This window comes from Eubalaena glacialis, chromosome 15, assembly GCF_028564815.1.
Source record: "Eubalaena glacialis isolate mEubGla1 chromosome 15, mEubGla1.1.hap2.+ XY, whole genome shotgun sequence".
NCBI lineage: Eukaryota > Metazoa > Chordata > Mammalia > Artiodactyla > Balaenidae > Eubalaena > Eubalaena glacialis.
In genome coordinates, this window is record NC_083730.1 from 80,900,285 (window position 1) to 80,927,583 (window position 27,299).

Here is a 27,299-nt window from a genome sequence, read left to right on the forward strand (position 1 = left end):
CAGTATTTCTGTACTGTTGATTTTGCTACAGCTGATACTGCAAAGTGTTTCACTGATGGCTCTGCAAGGACTTCGCTTGCTCTCCACCTTCCCCTGCCTTTCTGGGTGTCTCACTTCCCTGTTCGGTGTTGCTGACAGAAGGGCTCTGATTTGTTAGACTTGGTGGAAAGGTTAGTGGTGATAAAAATCAAAGATGGTAAATAAAAGGAAAAGAAAAAGAAAATGTTAACATGGAAATTGTCTAGGCATTGCAGACATAAGTGAAAATATCTGTACCAATAATTCTAAAGGAAAGGATCATTTTAAAGTGAATAGAGATACCTTTTAAATTCTAGAACTTGACCTATGATTTCCCATTGCAATTATTTTAGATTTTTTTCTACTAAATCTTCTTTAGTAGCCTATTCTAGAGCCAACTATTTGGGAAATAAATATATAGTAGGAATTTGCTAAAAGCTAGGTCCAAAGGACAGGTTTTAACTGTGTATATAAAGCTTTGAATAGCAGTCACTGAAGAAACACTTAATTGGCTTCTAAATGAGTTCTTAGGAATTACTGACAAGAATGTCCATATTTATTCTGCTCCAGAGAATGAAGACTCTTTTGTTTACCTGTATCAGTCAAAAAGTTGGACATCTCAGTCATATCAAAACAGATGTGAAAATATGCTGAATATGTTTATGTAAATCTTGATAAGTGAAATAGTATTTACTGACTACTGTTTGACATTATCATTCATGCAATTAAAATAATCACCAGCCATCTCTTCTTAGAATCAATTCCTCTTCTTTTCCAAAAATATGTTAAGGAAGGAGGGAGGTCAGAGGGGATGGACGGGAGGGAGGTGGGGCAAGGAAGGGAAGTTGGGTAGGGGAAGAAAAGAATTTCCCCAAGTCAACAAACAGAAGCACAGCAGCTACTACACACCCCTCTAATTGTCATCAGTTCAGTTCAGAAATGCATTGTCAATTAAAGCATGAGGCTAATATATAATAGAAAACATGGCAAAGAAGGTCATTTCCCTTTGTAAACAGGAAACATTCATTAGTAGGTATACAGGGAAAAACCAAACCCGCAATTACTGTCCTGACACTCAGAGTGAATCTCTGAGCCAGCTGTGCTAAAAAATGTCAGATGAACACCATGACAATCTTGAGATGATCAGGAACTTCAAATTTTTCCTGGATAGTCAAATTATTTTAACATCTTTGTTTTGAATTTTACCCTATTATGTTCAAAAAGATGAACTAACAATCCAGTGACCCCCTCAGGGTTTGGTCACACAACAGCACAATGTGATTGATCCTCTTCATGTAGTAATAAAAGACATGGTTACTAAACCACCATCCAGACAGAATGCAAAAAACATACTTGGACTGCGTTCTGTTGAGGATGCACTCCTTCCAGACTCGATGGACCATGTGATTGTGGAGTTTTGGAGGAATCTTCCCCGATCTCTTTGGGCTGTGCATAGTTATCATCCCGCCGTCTTGGGAACCGAGGTGACTGACAGCACTCTGTGTCCCTCCACTCTCACCTAGGAAAGAAAGACAATTTGGAATGTCAGAATTTTCTGAAAAGGTCTCCTAGTGCACAGACTGCTGGCTTATTTAACATAAATATTTAATTGTTGAAACTGATCATGTAGCTTTGCTGCTACCCCTGACAATAACACTATCTGTAGCTATGAGTAAATTTGCGTCAGTATAGCTTTCAATCGCATCAATACTCACACTCACATACCCTCAATGGCATATCCATCCAGAGGCATTCCTACTCCACAGGTATCGGAGACAACTAACATGGGAGGATTCAAACATGACAATATTAAAGCTATAAACATGCATGGGTTGTTTGAATTTTTAAAGCCCAATGCAGTAACAAAACAGTAGATGGAGCTTTATGCTCATGTAGCTAAATGGCTGTGTAACATCTGCACGCAGTGACCTGGGTAGGAGAAAGAAATTCTTAAGAAGGTCAAATCTCAAATCTGTGTATGGAACTGTTCATCCTTATGCCTGACACTACTTATGAAAGCTTAATACTAAAACACTGAAAGAAGTTGACTCATCATTTTATATCAGAGGATTAAAAATTCACTGGTTTCTCTCTAATAACTCCACTTAGTTTTTCCAACTGTACTTGGTATTGTAATCCATTTTCTACTATGTCTACTATAATTGCTGATAATACTAGTTATTCGTTATAAGTATTTTACTACTTCCATCTCATACAAGACAAATACTGAAGTCAATTTCCAGTATTAAATTCTGATTCAACTACTTTTATCTATTTGAGTTCATAAACATATTGTGGGTTTTACTCTTGATAGAACTACGATGCAAAACATCTTGATTGAAATAATCAATTTTAAGCACTCTGAAAGGCCTCCACTCTCGTGTGAAAAAGAAAGAAACAACCTTATATCACAAACTAATATTCTTGGTATCACTGCAAAACAACCATTATATGAGTTGAATGGTTAGTCTCAGCTCTATTTTTTAAAAAAAGAAAGAAAAAAACAAACCCCAATGCTTACATTCTTAGGAACAGAAACTTGTTCCCCAGAAAAGTACTGTTATAATAATACAAATGAGATAAATTAACGGAGACAAGAAATTTGATCTTTCATTGCTACCTTTTATCTGAAAAGTTCTCTGACTTGGTTCATGGTACAAAATAAATCATTTTGATTTTACAGTGGATTTTCAAATGCCTATTATAAAACTAGGCAAAGTGAAGAAACAAACAGAAGTAGATAACATAGCCCTTTGCCCCCAAACACCCTACAATACAGCCAAACAGATCATAAATCCATGGTATCATAAGGGAATTATTTATGACGAAAACAGGAGAGGGCATGGGGAAAGCAAGCCACAGAATCTTTTCTGATTAAAGTTGGGTTAATGCTTTTCAGTAGCTTTTAATGATTTAACTAAAATGTGAGTTAGACCTTATATGGAATTAAATGAGAACTGTACTCCATGCTGTTAAATGCATATTGAATGTTTCTTCTCACAATTATCTCCATAAACAGAAAACGCAAGCTGATGTACCTATCCACACGAGGCAGAACTGTTTGGCCCTCCGAGAATCCATGCTAATCTAGGAGACACCTGGCCATGTTAAGGGGCAAAGCGGCCCACTTTGTCCTGTGTCTAGGAAGACACGGCAGTGCTCAACATCAGTCAAGTGCAGTGACAAGGCTGAGCAGGGCTCTTGCTGATGGAGCATTAGGGGTCCTAAGCTGTAAGTCAACGTTATTATGATGTATAAACTTGGACAAATTAATTTTATGACAAATATATCAGTCACTTTTATTTAGTTTTTTTTGTTTGTTTTTGGGAATGAGGAGGCATCAAGAGATTTATTTACCCAGGGCCTAGCACAATGACATACACAGAGTTAGAAGGGAAGAAATCTGAATATCTATAGTTACAAAGTACACACTTGAAACCCACCATAACAAAACAACTTCTTTTTTTTTTAGGTTTTCTCTCTCTCTCTTTTTTTTTGCCCCACATGGCATGTGGGATCTTAGTTCCCAGACCAGGGATCGAACCCGTGCCCCCTGAAGTGGAAGCACAGAGTCCTAACCACTGGACCGCCAAGGAAGTCCCCAAACTTCTTTTTTCTGGATTATGGATTTAGAGTTCTAAACTGATCAAAGGTCAAGGCATCATGCACACAGCAAGCCTTCAGTTTTAAGATGAACACAAATTTCACTAAGTACCAGGCAGAACAAAAACAAATACTACATAAGTTGGCATAAGTTTAACTGTTAAAAATCCAAATCCAAACTTTGATATGAAATATGATTAACATTTTTCAAAATACTGATAATTCTAGACTTTTTATTAATATATCTTCTCTATGATATTATTATAAAAAACTGTACAAGTATTTTTATGCTTTTTCAGTTTAAAGTAGTTTCAATAAAAACTGATTGATGGCAAATCCTTTCATAAGAGATCATCCAAATTCTCTGCTCTACCGTATTAGAGCCAGACGTAGTACATTTTTTCACCATCTTAGCAACTACAAGGCTCTTAAAAACAAAGGCTAGGGACTTCCCTGGTGGTCCAGTGGCTAGGACTCCACGCTTCCACTCCAAGGGGCAGGGGTTCGATCCCTGTTAGAGGAACTAAGATTCCGCAAGCCATGTGGCACGGCCAAACCCTCCCCTCTCCCCACCCCACCCCCCAAAAAACCCAAAGGCTACGTGTTGTCCATTTCTATGTCTCCCACACAGTATCTGAGTAATTCCTTCCAGATAACTTAATACTGTGTGCTGAAACTGGAGTTTTGAGCACTGCTTTAAATTTCTTACACTACTGTTTGTATACTGCTTTATTGTTTACCAAGCACTGTCAAGTACATGATCTAATATGCATAATAACCCTGCAAACTATATAGTATTTAACAGAGGAAACTGGTGTTCAGAGCAAGTATGAGAATTAAATAAGGTCACTCACCTAGTAGAAACTACAGCTAGGTTTTAAAATTAGATTCAATCACAAAGTCTATACTTTTCCCCAATATATTATTTAACCATGAACACTTACTGAATGCCACTACATGCCAAGCGCTATGCTAGAAACTCTGAAAACCTGTCTTACCTAACCCTCACGAAAATTACCACATGATGAGCATGTATCATGCCTGACAGTCTGTTTTCAAAGTTTAGCGGCCAAGGCTTTATCTACTCTGATGCTCCTGCCAACATGGCCCACATTAAATACCTATAATTAATCTCATTTCAGCTCAAGTATGATGAGTATCCTTTTCTTAGTGACTAGATTTTCAATTAAAATGAAGTCAACTACAACAACAAAAAAGTTAATATAGGATATATACTACTCAACAAAGAAGGCAACATTCTCCCAAATTAAACAATTTCTGTATTTTTCCAAGAAGGAAGAATGCTGAAATTGACAAATTTTTCAAATGTAATTAATATTTGTCATTACTGTAGACAGATTATTGAAAGGACAAGGCATTTATTCAGAGATCCTGGATGTTAGACTAACTTTATAATATAATAAGGAAAGAGAATTCATCCAAGACTTGTCCCTGGCTGGCAACAGCCAACTGGGCAAAGGCATCAACTATTCTCTGATTTAGTATTTTCCATTTGTTTTTTATTTTTAAAAAAAAAAAAAAAGAAAAGCAACTCACATCTTGTCTCCTAAATGCACCCACATCAGTATAAACGAGCAGATGCACGTGGAGAACTTACGAGAAACAATTAAACTGTGTAATTGGAGGAAAGACTAATACAGGCACAATTAAAATTCTGAAGCTCATAAATTCTGTTTGTTTACAATTTTCCTTCTCCATTTTGTAAAATCCCCACATTACTCTATCTCCATCTCTTCCACCCGGAATTTCTCAATGTGTTTTCTCATCTGTTCCATGGCAAGGGAACTACATGATTTTCTGGGATCTCTTCCACCCAGGAAGAGATCCACACCCGGACTGTACTCACCTATGACAGCCTGTTCTGGAGAGGTGGGCGGGGTGAGCGGCATCCCACAGTTACTTGGGTCCTTCACACTACCAAGTCCCTGCTGCCCAACTGTAATATGGCCTCCGGTACCAGCAACACTCTGAGGAACTGGGAGGTCATTCTGAGAGATCAAAACAAAAGCTGAAGGATAAACCATCCGAACACCACCTGTGAGGAAAGAGAGAGAGAGCACCAGGCCTGAGAAAAAGTTCACATTCAACCGCCAAATTCATTATTCCAGTGGTCAGAGTCAAAACTCACTAGGTACTGCCAAAAGTGATAGGTTTCGTCCTTTCATAAGTTAATAGCTATTTAAACATGTGTTCCAACATTATCATAATAGCATTTGGAATACGGGGACCATTGGTGCTTCAGGCAAGATAACTACTCAGCAAATACCACCGTGTCAAGAGAATTCAAAAAGATGGGAAAATTATGGAGATTATTTTTGATGAATCTGAATGATTATCTTTTTAAATTAAGGAAGATGAAGAAGATAGAATTAAGTTCTTCAGGCAAAATATTTTCTCTTACCAACAATTACTTCTACTGCCACGGGGAAATCATCATCATACCCCAACTCCTCCTCTTCTTTCAATTCTTCTTTCTTTTTCAGCACCATTGGGTAGAAATACTGCCATTCCTCAATCAACTTACGGGTGGCTGGGTCTGACATCTTGTATGCTTGGCCTGTTAGCGTGCCATTTAAGCCATAAGGACTTACCAGTACTAAAGCAGAGAGGAGAAACATATGTTACAGATCACAGTAATAATTCCTGCTTAAGTGTAATGCTACATGTATGGTAATTTTTAGGGTGAAGCATAGTATCACTTAATGTATATTGCTCTTTATTTCCTAACTCCTTTTAAAGTGTAATTTTTAAAACTTTCTCATTTTAGTACTTCTTATTTATATGCCTCTCAACTCAAATCAATTTTTGAAGGAAATCAGATGGGGGAGGTATAACACTGTCTGACAGCTGTATCAACACACAATGTATAAACTATCTATACATTAAAGCATATAAACATCTGTTTGGTAATAGCTTATACAATGTGAATACTGAATCCTCCATGACAGAAGAAGACCATTCAATACATATACCCCAAAACCAGTCGAGGACTTGAACATTCTTCCTACGTTTCCTGAGACTTCCTAAATATTTGAGGTAATTTTAAAATAATATATACATAAAACATCTAATAGCAGGAAAGTCTTAATGGACCAAGTCTGAAACATAATGTTATGTATAATTTCAATTACGACTGTTTTGGAGGTCTGCTGATTAAACAACTCTAAATAAAATTTATTTTACGCGAAGTAAAGGACTCAAAGTCCCTCTCTCTTATTCTTTCACTGTTTGACCTTGATGTCATTTTCACTGAGCTAGACACAAAAATGTAGTTAATGTAATACTGTATAACTCAGCCAGTTCTTAGTCTCATGGTGACCTTCCGAATAACACATTTCTGGGGATAAAGGTCACTTTTCCTTAATCCTGATTTATAAAAAAATCTCAGCATAGGCATTAACTGGGAGGTCCTTTTTTGGGGATGGCTTTATTTTTTTAACAGCTGGATGATGTATCACATCAAGCAAGACAGAGATGGCTGTAGACATCACATATTTCGTGTTGCCTTTCTGCTGTTCCGTACTGATCCAAATGGGATAAAAATACTGATCTAACCAACACACATAATCAAGGGCAATTTTCCTGTTTTAACACTTCTAGGAAATCTCCACATCAATATGGTTAATTATGTTCACTATAATTATCTATATGCCAACACCTGCCCTAAGAATGTACCTTGTCCTCACCAATCGTGGGAAATAGGCAGGATAACGCCCCACAAAGTCTTCCATGATTCAAGGTATTAGTAAGAAACCAGTAAGATTTAAAATAAGTAGTCTATAGGGACCTGGTATTGCCAATACTATCTTTCCTCATGACTAGTAATGCCCTCTGTTATTATCGTAAGTAAATGCTTTTATTTTGCTTGACAAAATCTAAAGTCAGGGACTTCCCTGGTGGCACAGTGGTTAAGAATCCTCCTGCCAATGCAGGGGACACGGGTTCGAGCCCTGGTCCAGGAAGATCCCACATGCCGCGGAGCAACTAAGCTCGTGCGCCACAACTACCGCAGCTCGCGTGCCTAGAGCCTGTGCTCTGCAACAAACAGAAGCCACGGCAATGAGAAGTCCACGCACCGCAACAAAGAGTAGCCCCTGCTCGCCACAACTAGAGAAAGCCCGCGCACAGCAACGAAGACCCAACGCCAAAAAATAAATAAATAAATAAATAAATTAATTAATTAATTAAAAAATCTAAAGTCAGATGAGCCTCACTTTCAGAGTCAAGGAAACATAGTATTTAAATAATCTCATGTATTACTATCTGAACTGCCTTTTAAATGACTCTAGAAGATGGAAACACGGTATTTAAATAATCCTGACACAGTATTTAAATAACACAGTTTTAAAATATGCACATACTGTACAACTCTTAAGTGTACAGTTTGAGAATTGGGTCATTTCGAATTACATAGCAGTTCATACATAAAACATCCAAAAACTACAGAATAATAAAGTAGATAGCTTAAAATGTGTTGCAAGATGGAGGAAAATGTAGGCAATAATCAGGACACAATTACATGAGGTTCAATGTTCTTTTTTACCTTAAAAAAAAACTTAATAATCTTTAAGGTAAGAAAAAGATGCTTTCATCAAATTAAATCAGAATAATTTGTAGGAAACCAAAAAGCCATCATAAATAATATGGAGGCTAAATACTCATTTGACAAACTATTATATCAATAAAAATACTTTAGTCAATTTTATTAAAAAAAATTTTTTAATTACATTTTGTGATATACTAAGACTTTCAACCAGACATCGCTAGAACTGATAGATTGAACTAAAAAAGATATTTCTATATGGTTCAATTTAATATTATAACATTTAAAAAGAGTTATCCATAGAAAATTATGAATTCCAAACACAAAACCAAAGCTTTAGAATGCATATCTAGAGAAAAAGGGACAAAGCATTATTTTGGTGATATCCAGGTGATTAGTTGAGAACTAATGAAAATATGAATGTAAGTTAAATTACAACCAAATACCTACAAACAATGTAGTCTATAATTAAAAGAAAATAAAATATTAATATCAATGAAGAAACTACGTACTATACAACTCTAGAAATTTGATTTTGGTTGAAATTTCAAATAGTACAAAGTTTAACAGTAATTTTCTGTAAGTCATTACATTCCTAAAACCATGGGACAATGAAAACCTTTAATTTATAATATTTGTCAATTATTCATTGGATTATATTTTTCAAATACTTATTAATCCTCTTTTGATATAAAGGAAATTCTCCACATTTTATTCCTCAATACACATAAGACCATGTTGTATGTGAGAAGCTTTCAGTAAAAAACTAGCAAGCTATTATCACTTACTTGTGGTCTTCTCTTTCTTCTTCAGAAATCGATCCTTATTGCTTAGCTTAACTATTCAAGACAGTATCTCATTCTGTAAAACCTTACTGCGAAAGGTGGCTATCCACTTGGTGGGGAGGGGTGGAGAGCAGGGACATCATCTTTTACTTACCTTGAAATGGTGCAGGTGAAGACTGAGCCATGTGTATATGCTCCTCATTGATCAAATAAATTGGCTGGTGTTGGGCAATCTCCACACTTGTGCATACATTACTTTCCCCATGAAGAAAGAATGTGAAAGCACAGGACAAATGCTCACTAAAATAGAAAAAAAGAGAAACTCAGCTCTACGTTTTGGTAGGAAACAGGTGCTAGAGACAGGAACTACAGATGTGACACAGCTTTACTTTATTACCATCCAGCAAAGCCTGCCCCTGATGATATTAATAAGCACAAACTTTTAGTTGACTGTGGACAAATAACAATAACTTGACAAACTAAATTAAAGATGCCAGATAAATAGACAAATTAGTTATGTTCCACTCTGAAATTGAAAGCTATTGTGCAGAATGCTTTCTGTTTCCTTTGCATAAAGTCTCCTATGCCACTATAAACTCCTAAGGACAGAAGAAGAATCATAACATTTTTCTACCTTCTCATGTATTACTATCTGAACTGCCTTTTAAATGACTCTAGAACAATGACAAAAGAGTTTTGCATATGTTTGGTATGACATAACAATAAGATCAAATTTACAAGCTTACAATGTTACAATAATGTTAAAATTATTGATCTAAAAACAGCAATCAACAACCCTGCTGTATGTAAATTCCCCATATACAACTGCTAAGGTAATATGAGCCTCTAAATGGGCTGGTAATCTATTATATTTAATTTTTACAATTTACCTCTGATCACAAAATTTTATTAAAGCATTCCACTTCTCCATTTTCCACACAGTTAGCTAAAAAGTGATAAAAAATGATGTGTCTTGGAGAAAAATAATTTCAAAATTAATATAGTGGCACATTCTTTCAGTTGTTAACTTTGGCCCTAAGCCAAAGTTAACATAACCTCTCCATTTCTCAAGACAGCTTATAAGAACATTTGCCTGATGAACCAAAATCACTGTATTCCAGGCAACCACCATTTAAAAACTCATCTCCAACATTTCCTTCTTTTCAAAAGTTCTCTAAAATATTATAAAGTGTACTTTGAGTACTACTCAAAAAATTAAAATTTAAGTATAAAATTATAATGCTTTACAGAAAAATTGAAATAAAAATGATAAAATTTTCACTCTATCCCACAGTGAAGCATATATATTCTTCCTTGACAAGTATGTTGAGATGATCTGAGAAAATTTTGTATTTTACTAGAATGTGAAGCTTCGTCAATAGGAAACACCTAGTCTTGATATTTGGGTATTTAGCACAACAGAGTGTCTTTTTTTTTTTTTTTAATTTATTTGTTTATTTATTTATTTTTGGCTGTGTTGGTCTTTGCCTCTGTGCGTGGGCTTTCTCTAGTTGCGGCGAGTGGGGGCCACTCTTCATTGCGGTGCGCGGGCCTCTCACTGTCATGGCCTCTCTTGTTGCGGAGCACAGGCTCCAGACGCGCAGGCTCAGTATTTGTGGCTCACGGGCCCAGTTGCTCCGCGGCATGTGGGATCTTCCCAGACCAGGGCTCGAACCCGTGTCCCCTGCATTGGCAGGCAGATTCTCAACCACTGCGCCACCAGGGAAGCCCCACAACAGAGTATCTTAATCTTAAGATAGCAACTAAAATTTTGTTAAGAATTTTGAAAAATTTAAACATCTCCTTAATACCATACATCTAAGTTTCAAGTTCACAAAGAGGAACAATGCATGTAATTTAAATGTATATAGGTATAAAGCAGTATCAATAGTAAAAATGTGCTGTCCTTTATTTATGGAAATGACACTGAAAACATATCATCCTCCATGCACAACATTATGCCAGGCACATAAGAACACCAAAATATAGATCAACTGATTGTGGATTTGTAATTTTCCATTTGGAAAATTCAGTGGAGGAGTTGGAGCTGACTTATCCCTATTGTGCCTACTATCCTATGCAGTTATCAGAATATTTATAAGACAACTGGTTAGAGTTACAGATACTGAGTGAGTACAGCCCAGAGTATGTTCTCATTCCACTGAACACAAATGCAACCAACATTTGTCTATCAACCAGTAAGTGAGGAGAATGGTGCAAGAAGCCTGAAGTGACAACAAATAAAATACGATCCTTGTCCTCAAGGAGCATATAAACTAACAAAAGATTGATATAAATGCATATTAACAAAATAAAGCCAAGCACAAATACAGAAATAGAAAAACCAAAATGCCACGGGAAGGCTAAAGGATACTAATATTTTCAATTTGGAAGATCCAAATGCTTCAAGAAGATGAAATCAAATGAAAGTCTGATTTCAGTGTAGAGAGAAAAGAAAGAGAGGAAATATGAGGCAAGGAGTAGATGCAGTTGAGAACAGGATATAGCTTAGAAATTCTAAAAGGAGGAGAGACATGACATGACGGGAAAGGAGTCTGGAAAAGAAGTCAGAGGTCACCCCTGAGACAACCAAAAGTCTTGCATGTAAAAAATAGCAGGGAGCCAATTTAAGGTTTGGTTTTAAAAGTCAGCTAAGTCTAAAGAATCATGATAAAAACCTCAAAATAGCATTCATCTGAATTTGCTACGTCCCAAAAGACACAGAGAAGCACAAATGAAAAAGGTAGGAAGTGAATCAATGACCTATTTTTTATATTGATAACTTTAAAAACAAAACATGTTTTTAAAAAGAGACAAAACTACACAAGAAAAAGAGCAAGTTATGGGTGAACTATAACAGAAGCCACCAGTAACTATATAATGTTTGGTATGTTACTTCACTGTTCTGATCATAGTTTCCTCATATGTAAAATCAGCTGCTGGCACAAATTGCTGGGCCCCGCAGAAGTAATAATTCAGAAGGTCCAGGATGGGCCCCAAGAAGCTACATTTCTACCAAGTTCTCAGTGATGCTGCTGCTGCTACTCCTAGCCCAAGGACCACACTTTGAGAATCATTGAACTTCATGGTACATAAATCTTTTTCCAGCTATAAAATTTATTTTTCTCTAATATTACATGAAACAAGAGGGCAAGGAGGACAACTCTGACACGAGAGAGTAGAATTCTCCTCTGACCTAGCAATACCACTTCTAAGACTTTACTCCACAGACAAAACTATTGTTCCGTTATTAACTACAGCATTGCTTGTAATAAAGACTAAAAACAGCCAAAATGCCCATTAGTGAAGGACTGGTTAACTAAACCATGATACATCCCTACAAAATAATACTGTGCAACCACTTAAAAGAAAATAATCAGGATACATAAAAACCTCCAACATAAACTCATAAAGATAAGGAAAAAACAAGGTACAATACAGCTGTGAATAATATACTCCCATGTGTATAAAAATGGGAAAGTGGGGAGGAAAATGGATGCACACACAATTTGCTTACACTGGCATACAATTTCTCGGGAAGTATACACTTAAAAACCTAATAATTTTGGTTGCCTTTGGGGAAGGAAGTGGCATGACTCCAGGATAAAGAAAGAATTCACAATATTCTTTTATACTTTTTGCATGTGGGGCCACGTGTCACACAGAAGTAATGGAGGCAAGATCTGAAGGAAGCCCCTGCCTCTCATCTTGTGCAGTGTGCTTGCTGGCCCAACTAGAGGAATCCACAGCGTTTCATCTCGCCACATTTGGCTCTTAGTTGAAGCCTGCTGAGATCATCTTTGATTTTGATTCTGTTATCCAGCATATAGGATATTTAATCAGCAAGCCATCAATATCTTTATCCATGTCATTGCTAAAAACGGTGAAAAAGACTATACTGAGGAAAGAATCCTGTGTCATTTTATGAGGTAATTCCCAAGTTGCAAATTCTCCCAAGTGCTGCCACACATTTACTATTTCTTGTCTACAAAGGACAATCTAAAAGATTAATATGTCAAATGTCTTTATAAAATGCAGATACATAACAGCTACCATATTACCCTGACCTAGAAACCTGCCTAAAAGTAAAATTCAGGCAGTATGATACAGAAGTCAACCCCCCTAATTTACAGATGAGAAAATGAGGATAAAAACTGTGGCTTGCAAATGCCATTCTTAGAGACACAGCTGGAATTAGACTTGAAATTTAGTGATCTTTCCTCTAGCTAGATTGTCTATAAATGAGAATACTAATTTCTATATCTACCAACTTATATTTTTATTTAGGTAAATGAGATCAGAATTGTGAATGAACGGCTTCCCTGGTGGCGCAGTGGTTGGGAATCTGCCTGCCAATGCAGGGGACACGGGTTCGAGCCCTGGTCTGGGAAGATCCCACATGCCGCGGAGCGACTGGGCCCATGAGCCAGAACTACTGAGCCTGCGCATCTGGAGCCTGTGCTCCGCAACGGGAGAGGCCACGACAGCGAGAGGCCCGCACACCGCGATGAAGAGTGGCCCCCGCTCGCCGCAAGTGGAAAAAGCCCTCGCACAGAAACGAAGACCCAACACAGCCAAAAATAAATAAATAAATAAACAAACAAATAAAATTAAAAAAAAAAAAGAATTGTGAATGAACACTGAAAACAAGTTCATTGATTACAATGAACTTTGTAACATTTATTACAAAGTTAGGAGGTAAAACTTATTACAAGCTTCATACATGTTCTTGCTTCTTCTCACCCATTACCCACTTTTACCTGAACCTTTTAATCACTCAACTCCATCTATTTCATACACTCTCATCACCTGAAAATTGAAAAGGGCTTTAGAGATGATCAGGCTCAACCCCTTTCTAATTCGGGGGAAGGCAAATCTGTGCCCAAAGTTACACAATAGTTTAGAGCACAGCTGGAATAAGAATTCAGGTCCCCCTCTTAACATGGTGTTCACAGTGCATTCATGATGTTTCTACCTTAGGTCAATGCTACCTTCGCCCTGTATAATACATTCCATCATCAGCATGACCACATACTTCGTAACTTAAGTCACTCCCTGCATCATTACTATTAACCCCCTACTGCCATGGACCAGAAGGTACTATTCAAATGAATACACATTGTAATTTCACCCTAACTAAAGTTGGAGCCTAACCCCTGTTCTTTTAGGGTGCTCCACTTAACAAATATTCCAACGTTCTCAGCTCCGTTTATTCTCCCCTCTTTACTCAGTAAATAAGGTCTGATGTAGGCAATTCTTCATTTAACCTCCTTTTTGCCTTAAACATGTGTGTAGTTACGCTTACCTCACTCTTACCCAGAGTCCTAGAGGATTACAGATTTCCTATTCTCTCTAAAAGTACTCCCATTCTCATTCTCTGCCACTCCTGAGTAGTCTTTATTTCTACCTCTTTACTTGCTCTTCACTTGAGCATGTTACTCCTTTAGGGCTCCTTTATCTTTCTCCCTCTATTGACTAAGATCAAATAATCAACATGTAAATAAAATGATTAGTATAATAGTAGTATTAATACTAATATCACTAAATAACCTGTCTATAAATAACTTTTGTGTTATAAAAGAAAGAAAAAAGAAAAAAGAAAAAAATAATAAATATACTAAGATATAAAATAATGGGAATGCTATTTTAAAAAGGAATAGGTCAGAGAAAAACTTCTCTGAAAGAAGGGGGAGCATTTAAACTGAGGTTTGAATCTTAAGAAAATTATATGTGCAAAGATATTGAATTAGAGATATTTCCTTTTTAAAAGGAAAGGAAATTTTAAAAAGGAAATTTTTAAAGCATTTATTCTTTAAAAAATTTTTTATTAGAGTATAGTTGATCAAAAAAGGAAATTTAAAAAAATTTAAAAACATTTTAATGGCTGCATCATTGTGAAAATGAAGACAACTGTAAGATGAATTTGGAAATACGGATATAATTTGTTCCCTGTCTGCCTATCAAAAAGATAAAGATCATCAGAATGGCTGAAAAATAATAAATCCATCTATATAATGCTTACACAAGACATACAAAATCAAACCACACCAAAAAAAAAAAAAAAAGAGTAGAAAATGATATTCCAAGTAAATCCAAATAAAAATAAAGCTGGTATAGAAACAGCAATAAACAAAATATTTTTAAAACTTAGGTTCATCATTACAGAATAATAAACAGAGGAATCCAATAAGAAATTTAAACAATCCTGAGTGTGTAAGTACACAGCCATATGGTATGCAACATAACTTAGAAATATATAAAGAAAAAAATGGTAGAATTACAAGGAGAAACTTATAAATCTTTGATAAATATTTTAACACACTTTTCTCAGTATTTAATAAGCAAATTATTCAGAATACCAAAAAAAAAAAAAGACAAAAATATACAAACTTAAATATATATGTTGGCTTTCAAGAAATAATCTATTCTCTTTCCAAAGACACATGGAAGATGTACAAGAAAGGACTGGGAACTAGGATACAAGACAAGTCCTAAATTTCAAAGAATTGATATCACACAGACTATACATTCTTTAATCACAGTGCAATTTAGTTAGAAATCAACAGTTTAAAAAATAAAGGTTAAAGTAAAATCCCTTTGTTTGGAAACTTGAATATGTACTCCCTAAATAAATCATGGGTTACAGAGGAAATCACAATGGAAATCAAAAAATTTTTTAAACTGAATGACAACAAAAGTAATACATGTCAAAATCTGAGAGATGCAGTGCTTTGAGAGTAATTTATATCCTTATATGCCTAAAAGCAAGTCTTAAAATAAGTGAGATAAGCTTTTAAATCAAGAAGTTGGACGGGGAGACAACAAAAAACAGTCAACTCAATGGAAATAGAAGGATGAAAATAATGACAAAAACACAAAAACTTAGCGGGGGGAAGAAGAGAGGCAATAGAAATGATTAACAAAATCAAAACTTGGACTTCCCTGGTGGTGCAGTGGTTAAGAATCCGCCTGCCAGTGCAGGGGACACGGGTTTGAGCCCTGGTCCAGGAAGATCCCACATGCTGTGGAGCAACTAAGCCCATGCGCCACAACTACTGAGCCTGCGCTCTAGAGCCCGCGAGCCACAACTACTGGGCCCGCGTGCCACAACTACTGAAGCCCACGCGCCTAGAGCCCGTGCTCCGCAACAAGAGAAGCCACCGCAATGAGAAGCCCATGCACCGCAACGAAGAGTAGCCCCCACTCGCTGCAACTAGAGAAAGCCCGCGCGCAGCAACGAAGACCCAACGCAGCCAGTGATAAAATAAATTAATTAAAAAAAAGAAATGTATCTTTTATTAAAAAAAAAAAATCAAAACTTGTTCTTTGAGCACACTAAAAGAAAACAAACCACTAAGCCAACTGATTCGAGGAAGGGAAGTAGGGAAGATGCCTATGCAAGGAGGGAGGGTCACCATCAAACAATCCTGAAAACCAAAAAGATGAAGGAACCTGAGGCACTGACCACTGGGCACCAAGACTGGACACTTACTGCAAATGCCTTTTTTTGTTGTTGTTCATGCTGTTCTTTTGTCTAGAATAAACTTCCCCTCTCCTTCATCTAATTCCTACTCATCTCTTTCAAGAAATCATCTTTAAAGCCCCAGAATAGGCAAAATGCTCCCAAACTACTCTGTATGTATCTCAGTCAAAGCACCTCAGTGTTCTTAAGTTTTATGTCTAGTCCATCTGACTAAGTTTTGTGAGGACAAAAATCATGTTTTATCTATCATTTTGGACCCCCATACTTAGCATGGTGCTTGGACTGGGTAGATGCTGCATTAATCACTTACTTGAGTTTGTGATACTTTGTACCTTTCTTCTAAAATTTTCTGGCATTTTATTTGGAGAGTGTGAAATAACCATGGAATTCTGAGTCATGAGACAGGGAAGAATATGAGGGGGAAAAAAAGCTGTGATATTCCAGCCAAGAATTTATTAGGGGAAACCTACCCCTAGTCTTGAGAATTTCTGACGATCCCTGTATCTGTTCTTCTAGAGGGAACCTGCTTGGGGGATATCACTGACAGCTATGGAGTATAATATGGTATGACTCTCTTTGGGACCCAAGATAGTTTATATTCTCTGAACTAGAAAGGAGACTAACACAGAATTAATAAGGACTAACCATACAGATCAACAGGGTATTCTCTTCTGTAAATGCCATTGAGGAATTCTGTTCCTTTACTCTATTACCTACTCTAAGTAGTATGGCCAAATCAGTCCTCCTAAAACATCTATTATCAAAATCTATACTACTAAATCAATCCCATGTCATAGTCCCCACTGCCCAGAGAGAAAAAACTACACCCCTCTTCATATCAGGCAAGGCCTTCTAGACTCTGGTACAACCCACTTTTTTTTTTAACGTAGTATTTAAAACCTTACTTCCATGTATAAACTCTCAATGACAGCCAGTTTGGAATGGTTAATACTTTGTGCATATCCCACCTACATTCCTATAACTCCACACAATTTCCTACTCCTTCCTTCTCCTTAAATCCCATCTTTCAAACTCCAATATCACTTCTACTTTCTCCATAGAGCCTTCTCATATAAGCTCTTTTCACACAGACCTCTTCATTCTGTGCTACCAAGAGTATTTACCCTTGTTTGGCACCCATACTATCAAAAGAACTCATTTAATTAACAAGTATTTACCAAGCACACCTACCTATCTTGTACCAAACACTCTGCTGGACTTAGACATGTGGAAATAAACAAGACCAGAATCAGCCCTTGGGTATTTTATAGTTTCTTAAGCAAAGTACCTGAAAACTTTAAAAGGTAGCAAGACCCCAGAGACTTTCAAAGGGGTAGAAATACGAAGATTAAGACATTCTGGTTACCCTCAGTTAAAATTATGTACTTTAATAATAAATCTCAAAAAAAGGGCCCTCATCATATAATTATAATATCTTATATTGGTTTGTACCCTATGCAATCTTAAAGAATTAACAGTTTATAGAAGGAATGAAATGAACCCATGGGAATGAGGAGAGGTCTAGCAAAAAAACCAAAACAAAACAAACTTTCCTGTTATTTATAAAATATCATATATTCCATCTTAGTGTTATAATTGACTCAAATTCTATCTTCTCAGGGGTCCAGTAAGTAAAATTAAACTATATTCCAAGAAAGCCGGTTTCAATCTATCTTCCAGTGTCATCTCTTGCTACATTAATTCATACATCCAGTGGTTCCATCACCCAATTTGTTTCCTTCATAAGCCTTTGTCATAATTTGCAAGTATTTATTTTGATGGTCTCCCCCACCATAATGTAAGCCCCCTGAAAGGAGGAACCATGTCTGTCCCACTGCCCTCTGTATCCTCAGCACCTAGACATATAACACTTAATAGTCACTGAATGGATGAATGCAGTTTTAGTCATAACCAAAGACTAAATAACTTTTCTTTAGCGAGTTCCATCATGAGGAGAACAAGAACAGTTGATGTGCACAATGAATATTTTTAAAGTGGGAAGATTAATTATTACTAATAGAAGGAGGTGAATGTAATTTCCAGTGATAGAAAAAAGGGAACTTTAAAAAATGTTTACTTAGGAAACACAAGGGGGGTTGGTGTGGGTTGCATCTGTGTAGTTGGGAAAGGATTTGCAAAAAATGCAAAAAAGGAAGTACTGTCTTCTAAATCATTTTATTCTCTTACAATATTCTAAATCTTAAGAACAATTTTTTTTTTTACTTCTTACATTGAGTTTTCAGAATGCAAGTATTACATGTGCTTTCAAAATGCATTATGAATATTAATAAACTCCTGTTCTTTTCACAGTGTAAAAGTGTTTTGGTAACAGATTCACAATGCAGAATGCATTTAGATAATTTCATCTAAATGCTTTCTGTGTTATGAAATTATTATCTTAGAATTTTCCAAGTTGTCATTAACCCAATCTCTTGCAAGAAGTAATTTGCCTCACTCTATACATCCTCATTTGGGAATATTTTGCTAATGTTACTTTATCATTTCCTTTCCTTAAAAATATACCATTTACTTTGTCAGCCTTCACAAAGACTACGTTGAGATCCTTTGCTCACTGGCATACTGACCTTTCTCTTACTGGACAGGCCTTAACTTTCATCTCCTTTTTAAAAGATGGTGACATTATATAATATTCAAATAAGAGTTGATTAAATTATTTTATAAAATCCTGAGATGCTCTCACTATTTCAGGTATCTTCCCTTTAAATGAGAAGTTAAACCTGATTACAAAGGCAATGAAAATGTCCAGGAAAGTTAATGGCACATAATTTTTTTTTTTAAATGAGAGTACTTGCATTATAACTGTTAAATTATCATTACAACTCTATAAATAATCACCCTTCTAAGAAAGTTACCAGTTACATTGTTTCAATAAAAAATTGCCTCAGTGAACAATTTTTCTTCATGTATATAGGTATACACATATGTGATACAACACATATGTATATATTTATAAATATACACACACATGCAATATAATATATATAAGAGAAATTAAATCAGCAAGCTCTATGACTGTTCCTTTCTACCCTTCCAAACTCAAAGCTAAGTCGGTCCTCCTCAGCAGTAAATTCGGCACTGTGGTGGTGCATTAATTCTTCCCCATCACAAGGGTACTGTTCCTGGCACTGTGGTAACAGAGCAGCAACACCTCTTGCATTAATGCAAAAACAATGCTCTACTGGCCTAAAGGACTTAATGTTTCTCCCTGGGTATCTCACTTACTAGAAGCAAATGACAGTGTGGAGGCTCTGACTCAGTATATCTTTGATCCAAAGGCAGGAAGAGTGTGAGGGTTCCCATCCTGATGGTACAAACTATATAATTTTCAAGATGCCAAAATAGACATAGGAGCTGCTCTAGTCAGTGATGTGTGCTTGGAAATCAGAAGCTGATATACACAGTATTTGAGGAGACTTATGAAAGTCATCTTATTAAAATCTCTCTTGAGGTTTACTAAACTAGGCCAGGTTATCTAGTCTCAGTCTCTGGATAACCCTTTGAAAATTCAATGGGAGACTGCCTGGCAGAGAATACAGATTAAAGTGACATTTATATTAGGTAACTCATAACCATTAAAGTACTTTTACTGCTCACTTTAAGACGTGCCTGGATTCTTTTTTTTTTTTTTTTAAGTATAAAACAAAACCTTTAATCTATTTTTTGGTTACTTTAAAAGACAGTAACAGCACTGGGGGGTAGGGGTGGGGGGTAGAGTAGTGGAAGGGTATAGGGAACCACATACATTTTTCTACCATTTTCTCATGAAGTACTAATTAGGCATTATATATCACTAAGAACAAAAAAGGATCAACTGACACTAAAATAGCTAAGATTTTATATATATGCCTGAGAGCATAAACTAGCCTTTCTCTGTCACTCCTTACTGCTAAACTGAAATGCTATATCTTCCCAAACTACAAAATACATTTGTACAGTACATCTTAAAATCAGTGACTGTTTACTTGGTATTTTACACAAATGTCCAACCACCATGACAGATTCTGCTGCTGGAGGAGGAGCCTGAGTGACAGACATGGTGGAGTTCTTGCCAGCTTGAAAGAAACATAGGGACAGACCTCTGACATCTGTCTAGATTCCCACAAGCAGCTCACAGTGGGAGAAATAACCTGCCAAAAAGCATAAAGCAGATGGGAATTCCACTATGCTGCCATTCATCAGGTGAACAGCAGCAAGTAGAACTTTACCTATGTGGTCAAACAAAAAAACAGAGACAAAAATAGAAAGGAAATCTGTTAACAAATAAGTGCTAGGTATATAGCCTTTCTGCTTTCATAGACTGTTATTTTTCCATACTCCATTACTACAGTTTCCATCACGTATGAGTATCAACCCTTATTATTTTTTCCTGCCTCATTATATTTACTATATGTAAACTACCTTAAATACTTCTAGAACAAGATGAGGCAGGTAAAAGAGGGAAGGATCCATGTTGAGATTTTCTTTCTGTCTCATACCCTAATTCTACTCCATAACATGTTACCAAAAAGCCTGAACGAACTTTTTGGCCAACCAATATTTAAGGAACTGATAGTGTTACAGAGTTATGTTATAGTATGTATTTAATGAGAGCTAATACATAAAGCAACAGTACAACAAAATTATTTTATGTCTCTATTTACAGTGACGGTTCTAGCTATATTTTTAAGACACTGTCTACAATAAAGCAGGAAGAACATCTAACTTTTTATATTGCTCTATTGCAGATCTAGCAGCTGACACTCAATGTAGCTTGGCAAGTTCTTTAAAGGCTTTCCAAAATTTGGCATTAACCTACCAGAGAGCAGGGCCTTTTATATTCAGCTTTGCTGCAAAATGTCTCACTCACCAGTACTCAAAGGAGGTCACAGTTTTCCCAGCAAAGGAAAATAAAATTGGAGCTGACACTTATTTGGTAGAATGCTGTTATCAGCAAGTATTTATCTTCTATACTCTTCCCATGCCACAGGCCTACACCAGAAGCTCGTTTTTTCTCTTCTTTATTCAAAACACAGTGCAGCCTTTAATCATCAGCACTGCTTGCAATCCCAACTCCCCTAACCCTAATATAAGAAAAATAAATCTGTTGGCTAAAATGAACAAATATAAACATAAGATGCTTCTATACTTTTCTTATAGTGTACTTAAAACTATGAAGTCAAAGATAGCTACAGGTTTAGCAATATGTTAAACAAATTCTGAACAGAATTAACTTTGATTCTGAACAGTTAAAAGCAATTTCTCCTAATGAGGTAAAATTCAGCTGAGAGGATATAAAAGAAAAAGTAGATACTGGAACTAACAAAGTCATTAGTTGCTATAAATAAGGATGGCATTAGCATCTCATTTAAGAGATCAACAGAATACACAAGATCCTTCAGGTGATGGATGCAGCACCTAAGAGTTGGTGTATACCCCAGAGACACCCAATAAAAACTCACTCTTCAAACTATTCTAATATATACAGTTGTTGCATCAACATTTATTTAATGATAATGACATACAATCAGCATCTGGTCCTTACCAAAAATATGAATGCTTTAAATTATGGATGTTCGATTTTTTTTTTTTTTGAGAGCACCAATTTGCAAAAGGTTTCGAGGAAAAAAAATTCTGACAGAGAATCTCCTTTCATCATCAAGAATCAGTAGCTTAGCCACCTTTCAGACAGTTTAGAAGTTTTTTAAAAGATAATTTCAGGGGGAAAAAAAAGCTCTGAAGAAAACAAAACAAGATGCTGTGTTTAAGAGTGGCAGTGGAGGGAAGCAGGGGAGAAGAGATGACACATAAGATGGGAGGCAGCGGTGGGTACAGAAGGCGTCTTCTTTGAGTAAGGGCAAACGAGAAGTCAGCCCTGGTGAGACCTCAGAGAGAGGAGTTTGGGTAGAGGGCACGTACGAAAGCCAGAAGTACAGGAACAAGCTTAATATGTTTGGGGAACAGAATGGTCACTGTGTTTGAAAGCTCATAAATAGGAAGGAGACAGGTGCAAAATGAGATCAAAGAGGTGAGCAGGGGTTGGATCATGTAAACCTTTCAACAATGAGATGGGGCTTGAATTTTATTCTAAATACACTGATAAACCCTGCAGGATTTTAAAGCAAAGGAATTACCATGGTATCATTTATATTCTGAAAGGATCACCTTTAGTTACTCTTCCGATAATTCGTTATGAAGGAGTTAAGAGTAGAAGCAGGAAGCCCAGCTAGAAGGCTAGTTTGGAAGCCCAAGTGAGAGAAAAACACGGCTTAGGGTAGGTTGGTAGCGGTGAAGACTAAGGGACATGGATTCAAAATGTATTTCAAAAAGAGAGCTGACAAGACATGCAGGCAGACACACTATGAAGGAAGTCAGACACATTAGTAAGGAAAGAGGTAAGGGTGACATATCATACTTGGAAGATGTTAACTTAGAGATGGTAGTTAAAGCCAAGGGGATAAGTCAGAGCACACAGGTCTGAGTCTGAAAGACACCAGATACAGAAAAATGATACAACTCAACCTCTGTTGGTTCTTTAAAGAGGTGGAGGGGGGGAAATGCAACCGTGTTTTCAGTAAGCCAGTATGTGAAGCATATCTTTTTTTTTTTTAATTTATTTATTTTAATTTATTTATTTTTGGCTGTGTTGGGTCTTCACTGCTGGGCGTGGGCCCTCTCTAGTTGCGGCGAGCGGGGGCCACTCTCCGCTGCGGTGCACGGGCCTCTCGTTGCGGTGGCTTCTCCTGTTGCGGAGCACAGGCTCCAGGCGCGCGGGCCTCAGCAGTTGTGGCACGTGGGCTCAGCAGCTGCGGCACGCGGGCTCTAGAGCGCAGGCTCAGCAGTTGTGGCGCACGGGCTTAGTTGCTCTGCGGCACGTGGGATCTTCCCAGAGCAGGGCTCGAACCCGTGTCCCCTGCATTGGCAGGAGGATTCTTAACCACTGCGCCACCAAGGAAGCCCTGAAGCATATCTTTTAATGATCTTTCTCCAAACAATAGGTAAAGAGAGAAAAGAAAGTTATGGTATATTTTTCTTAATTTTTATTCGTTTCTGTGACAGAAGCTCCCCCACCCTCCACCCCCACGTGCTGACTTCCATCTGACATTTAACGAATTTAACTGAATCAAACCAACCCATTCAGATTTTCTCCTTTCAAAATCATCTTTTTAAAAAGTAGAATTCGCTAAGTTTAGTAATAAAATTAACTGAAAACAAATAATGAAGTTATAAAATACTATTTGATTCAAATTATCATCTGAATACCAGTTTTTCTAATTAGTAATCACACCTATAACTCTGATTAATATCACAATCTTAACAATAAATGAAGCAATCATACAATTTATTTTACATTAAATTCAGAGATTTCCACTTAAAATAATTTTCCCCTTTCATAATGCTAATAAAGGTGATGGAGAAATGTGTTAGTCATTGCTTTTCTATGGATCAGGCTGGGTCATCCACTCAAAACACCAGACTCCAACAGATCTACCACTTTCTCACTGAATGACTCTGACAAAGTCATTTACTAACTTTAAACATATATCAGGACTGGAAACTACCCAAACTCCCATCAATAGTAGAAGAGAGAAATAAACGGGGGTATATTCACACAATGGAAAACTCTACAGCAGCCAGAATAAGTGAACTACAACCACACACAACAACCTGAGTAACTAGCACAGCCAATGTTGAATGAGAAGACAGAAATAAAAGAATACATACGTAGGATTCTATTTATATGAAATATAAAAACAAATTAAACTAAACTAAACTGTTAGAATAGTGCTCATGCTTGGGAGGGGAGAGGCAGTGACTTGTAAGTATAATGAGGGAGGTTTTCGGGGTGCTGGTAATATTCTATTTCTTGATATGAGTGCAGATTATATAAATGTGCTCCATTTGGAAAAAATTCATTGAGCTTTATACATTGTACTGTATATTATACTTCAATAAAAAGTTATACACATGAAATATGAAAGAAATAAAGCAAAATGTAAACATTCTGGACCTCATTAGGTTAAATGAGTTGTAAAAGCATGAGTATTTATCTTACTCACTATGATAAACAGAATAATGGTTTCCCAAATATGCCTGTGTCCTAATCTCCAGAACCTGTGAATATGCTATGCTACACAGCAATGGGGAATTAAGGTGCTAATCAAATAACCTTAAAATAGGGAAATGATCTTGGATTATGAAGTGAGCCCAATGTAATTACGAGAGTCATTAATTTAATTTAATTTATTGTTTAATAATAATTTTATTTATTTTTTTCATTTATTTCATTTATTTAAAAATAAATAATTTTAAATAATTTGCTTATTTAAATAAATTTATTTAATTGTGCAAGAAGGAGGCAGAAGAGTCAACGTCAGAGCTGCAGAATGTCAGAAAGACCCAACTAGCCACTGTTGGCTTTGACAACAGAAGGGAGCCAAAGCCAAGGAATGTGGGTGGCCTTTAGAAGCTGGAAAATGCAAAGAAATAGATTTGCCCCTAGAGTGTCCAAGAAGGAATGCAACCCTGCCAACATCTTGATTTTAGCCTGGTGAGGCCCATTTCAGACTTCTGATTTCCAGAACTGAAAAGATAATAAACTTGTAAAGGGAGCTAATGATCTACTCTGCTCCAGCTCTATGCTAGTCAGAGAATGCTTAGAGTGTTTGATTTAATTCTGGATGCCACACTTTAAAAGGATATTATGCAAACTGGAACACACTCAAAAGAAAATGACCAAAAGAACTTAAGGCCACCCAACATGACAACAATTGAAGGAAGTGGAGATATTTGACCAAGAGACAAGACAACTTAGGGAAGAGACATAAACAATCATACACAAGCCACACTCAAGTATACCATGTCATGAAACCTATTTTGCTCAGCATGGTATTTTACAATCATTGTTGCAACAGTATGTGCTGTCCTCAATTGTGGCAAATATCAATTTTACACACTGATCAAAATGTGGCAACACACTGGTCAATACTTCATGGTATACTAGAGAACACAGGTACACTGGCCAAGCACCACTGATGTAGACACTACAGAAAAATAGATTTCAATTCAGTATAAAGACTTTCTAACTGGGTTGTTTAAATAAAAAAATGGGCTTACAAGAAGGGTAATATATTTGCTGTACCTGAAGGTGTGACGAAGGAAACTCAAGAGTACTGAAAAGGGAAAGGGACAGGATGACCTTTAATGGTGCCTTTGATCCTGAGATTCTAATGATCCCACATTTCGATTCTCAGATAAGTTGTGCCTATTTTAAAATATCCCATATGGACTGATTACTTAGAAGCAGATAGAATACTGAAAGGCAAAGCACATCAAATTATAAAGGGAAGATGTACTGAGACAGGGTAAAGAGAAGTATCTTGAAGACACTATTCTTGAAACTTGAAATGTATATTGCTAGTAAAGCCACAAATACATGAATTTTTTTTTTTTATTAAAAAAAAAATTTTTTTTAATTTATTTTTGGCTGTGTTGGGTCTTCGTTGCTGCACGTGGGCTTTCTCTAGTGGCAGCGAGCGGGGGCTACTCTTCAGTGCGGTGCGCGGGCTTCTCATTGCGATGGCTTCTTTTGTTGCACACAGCACGGGCTCTAGGCCCGTGGACTTCAGTAGTTGCGGCACGTGGGCTCAGTAGCTGTGGCTCACGGGCTCTAGACCACAGACTCAGTAGTTGTGGCGCATGGGCTTAGTTGGGCCACAGCATGTGGGATCTTCCTGGACCAGAGATCGAACCTGTGTCCCCTGCATTGGCAGGTGGATTCTTAACCACTGTGCCACCAGGGAAGTCCTTTCATTAATTTTTTAATTGAAGTACAGTTGATTTACAATGTTGTGTTAGTTTCAGGTATACAGCAAAGTGGTTCAGTTATATACATTTCTTTTTCAGATTCTTCTCCATTATAAGTTATTATAAGATATTGAATATAGTATAGTCACCTGTGCTGTACATTAGGTCCTTGTTGTTTATCTATTTCATATATAGTAGTATGTATACGTTAGCCCCAAACTCCTAATTTATCCCTATCCCTATAAATTCTTAAATCTAGTCTGCCAAACCAAACTTTTCTGCTCTCCTTTTGTTACCAGGATTACTTTTTGAAAGCAGAGCTTACATGAATACCTATTTATAAAAGCAGCAATATAACAGAGGTTAATAAACACAAATTTACTCTCCCTGGAAAGGAGACATGAGACTGATCTGATAGCCTTCAAGAGCAGCATCCTGTCAGACTGAAGTATCAGCCTGTGAGTTAGAATGAGAAAAATCAGTATCGTTTGAATAGAGAAAGTTATAAAAAGAAGAAAACATTCACTGGGTATGGTGCCGTTACACTGTTTACCCTCAAAAGCTGAAGTCTCAATTCAATTCTCTCATGGATAAAGGGCTGTATTTACCCACTGTTAGCCCATGTTCATCTTGAACAATGTACTCACAGAAAAAACTTTTAAATTTCTTATTCAGTAACATTTAACTTCTGTGCCCGGGGTCATCATTGGTAAGAGTTCTTAGAAATATTCTTTCTCTGGAGATATTTTCAGCTACCCTGGAAGAACTACCATCTTAAAACCAATGGATGGGGCTTCCCTGGTGGCGCAGTGGTTAAGAATCTGCCTGCCAATGCAGGGGACACGGGTTTGAGCCCTGGTCCGGGAAGATCCCACATACTGCGGAGCAACTAAGCCCGTGAGCCACAACTACTGAGCCTGCACTCTAGAGCCCGCGAGCCACAACTACTGAAGCCCACGTGCCTAGAGCCCGTGCTCTGCAATGAGTAGCCCCCGCTCACCACAACTAGAGAAAGCCCATGCACAGCAGCGAGGACCCAAGG

General features: G+C 36.9%; 1 protein-coding gene across 2 annotated transcripts in view; it reads right to left on the bottom strand.

Moving 5' to 3' along the window:
• MED13L (mediator complex subunit 13L) overlaps positions 1 to 27,299 on the bottom strand; it is a 287,061-nt gene that overhangs the window by 50,973 nt on the left and 208,789 nt on the right. For both annotated transcript variants that reach the window (XM_061170487.1, XM_061170486.1), the window contains exons 5-8: positions 9,125 to 9,270; positions 6,044 to 6,238; positions 5,489 to 5,677; positions 1,372 to 1,537 (exon numbers count right to left, since the gene is read on the bottom strand). In XM_061170487.1, the coding sequence (XP_061026470.1) occupies positions 1,372 to 1,537; positions 5,489 to 5,677; positions 6,044 to 6,238; positions 9,125 to 9,270 (696 nt within the window). The remainder of the gene's footprint in view (positions 1 to 1,371; positions 1,538 to 5,488; positions 5,678 to 6,043; positions 6,239 to 9,124; positions 9,271 to 27,299) is intronic.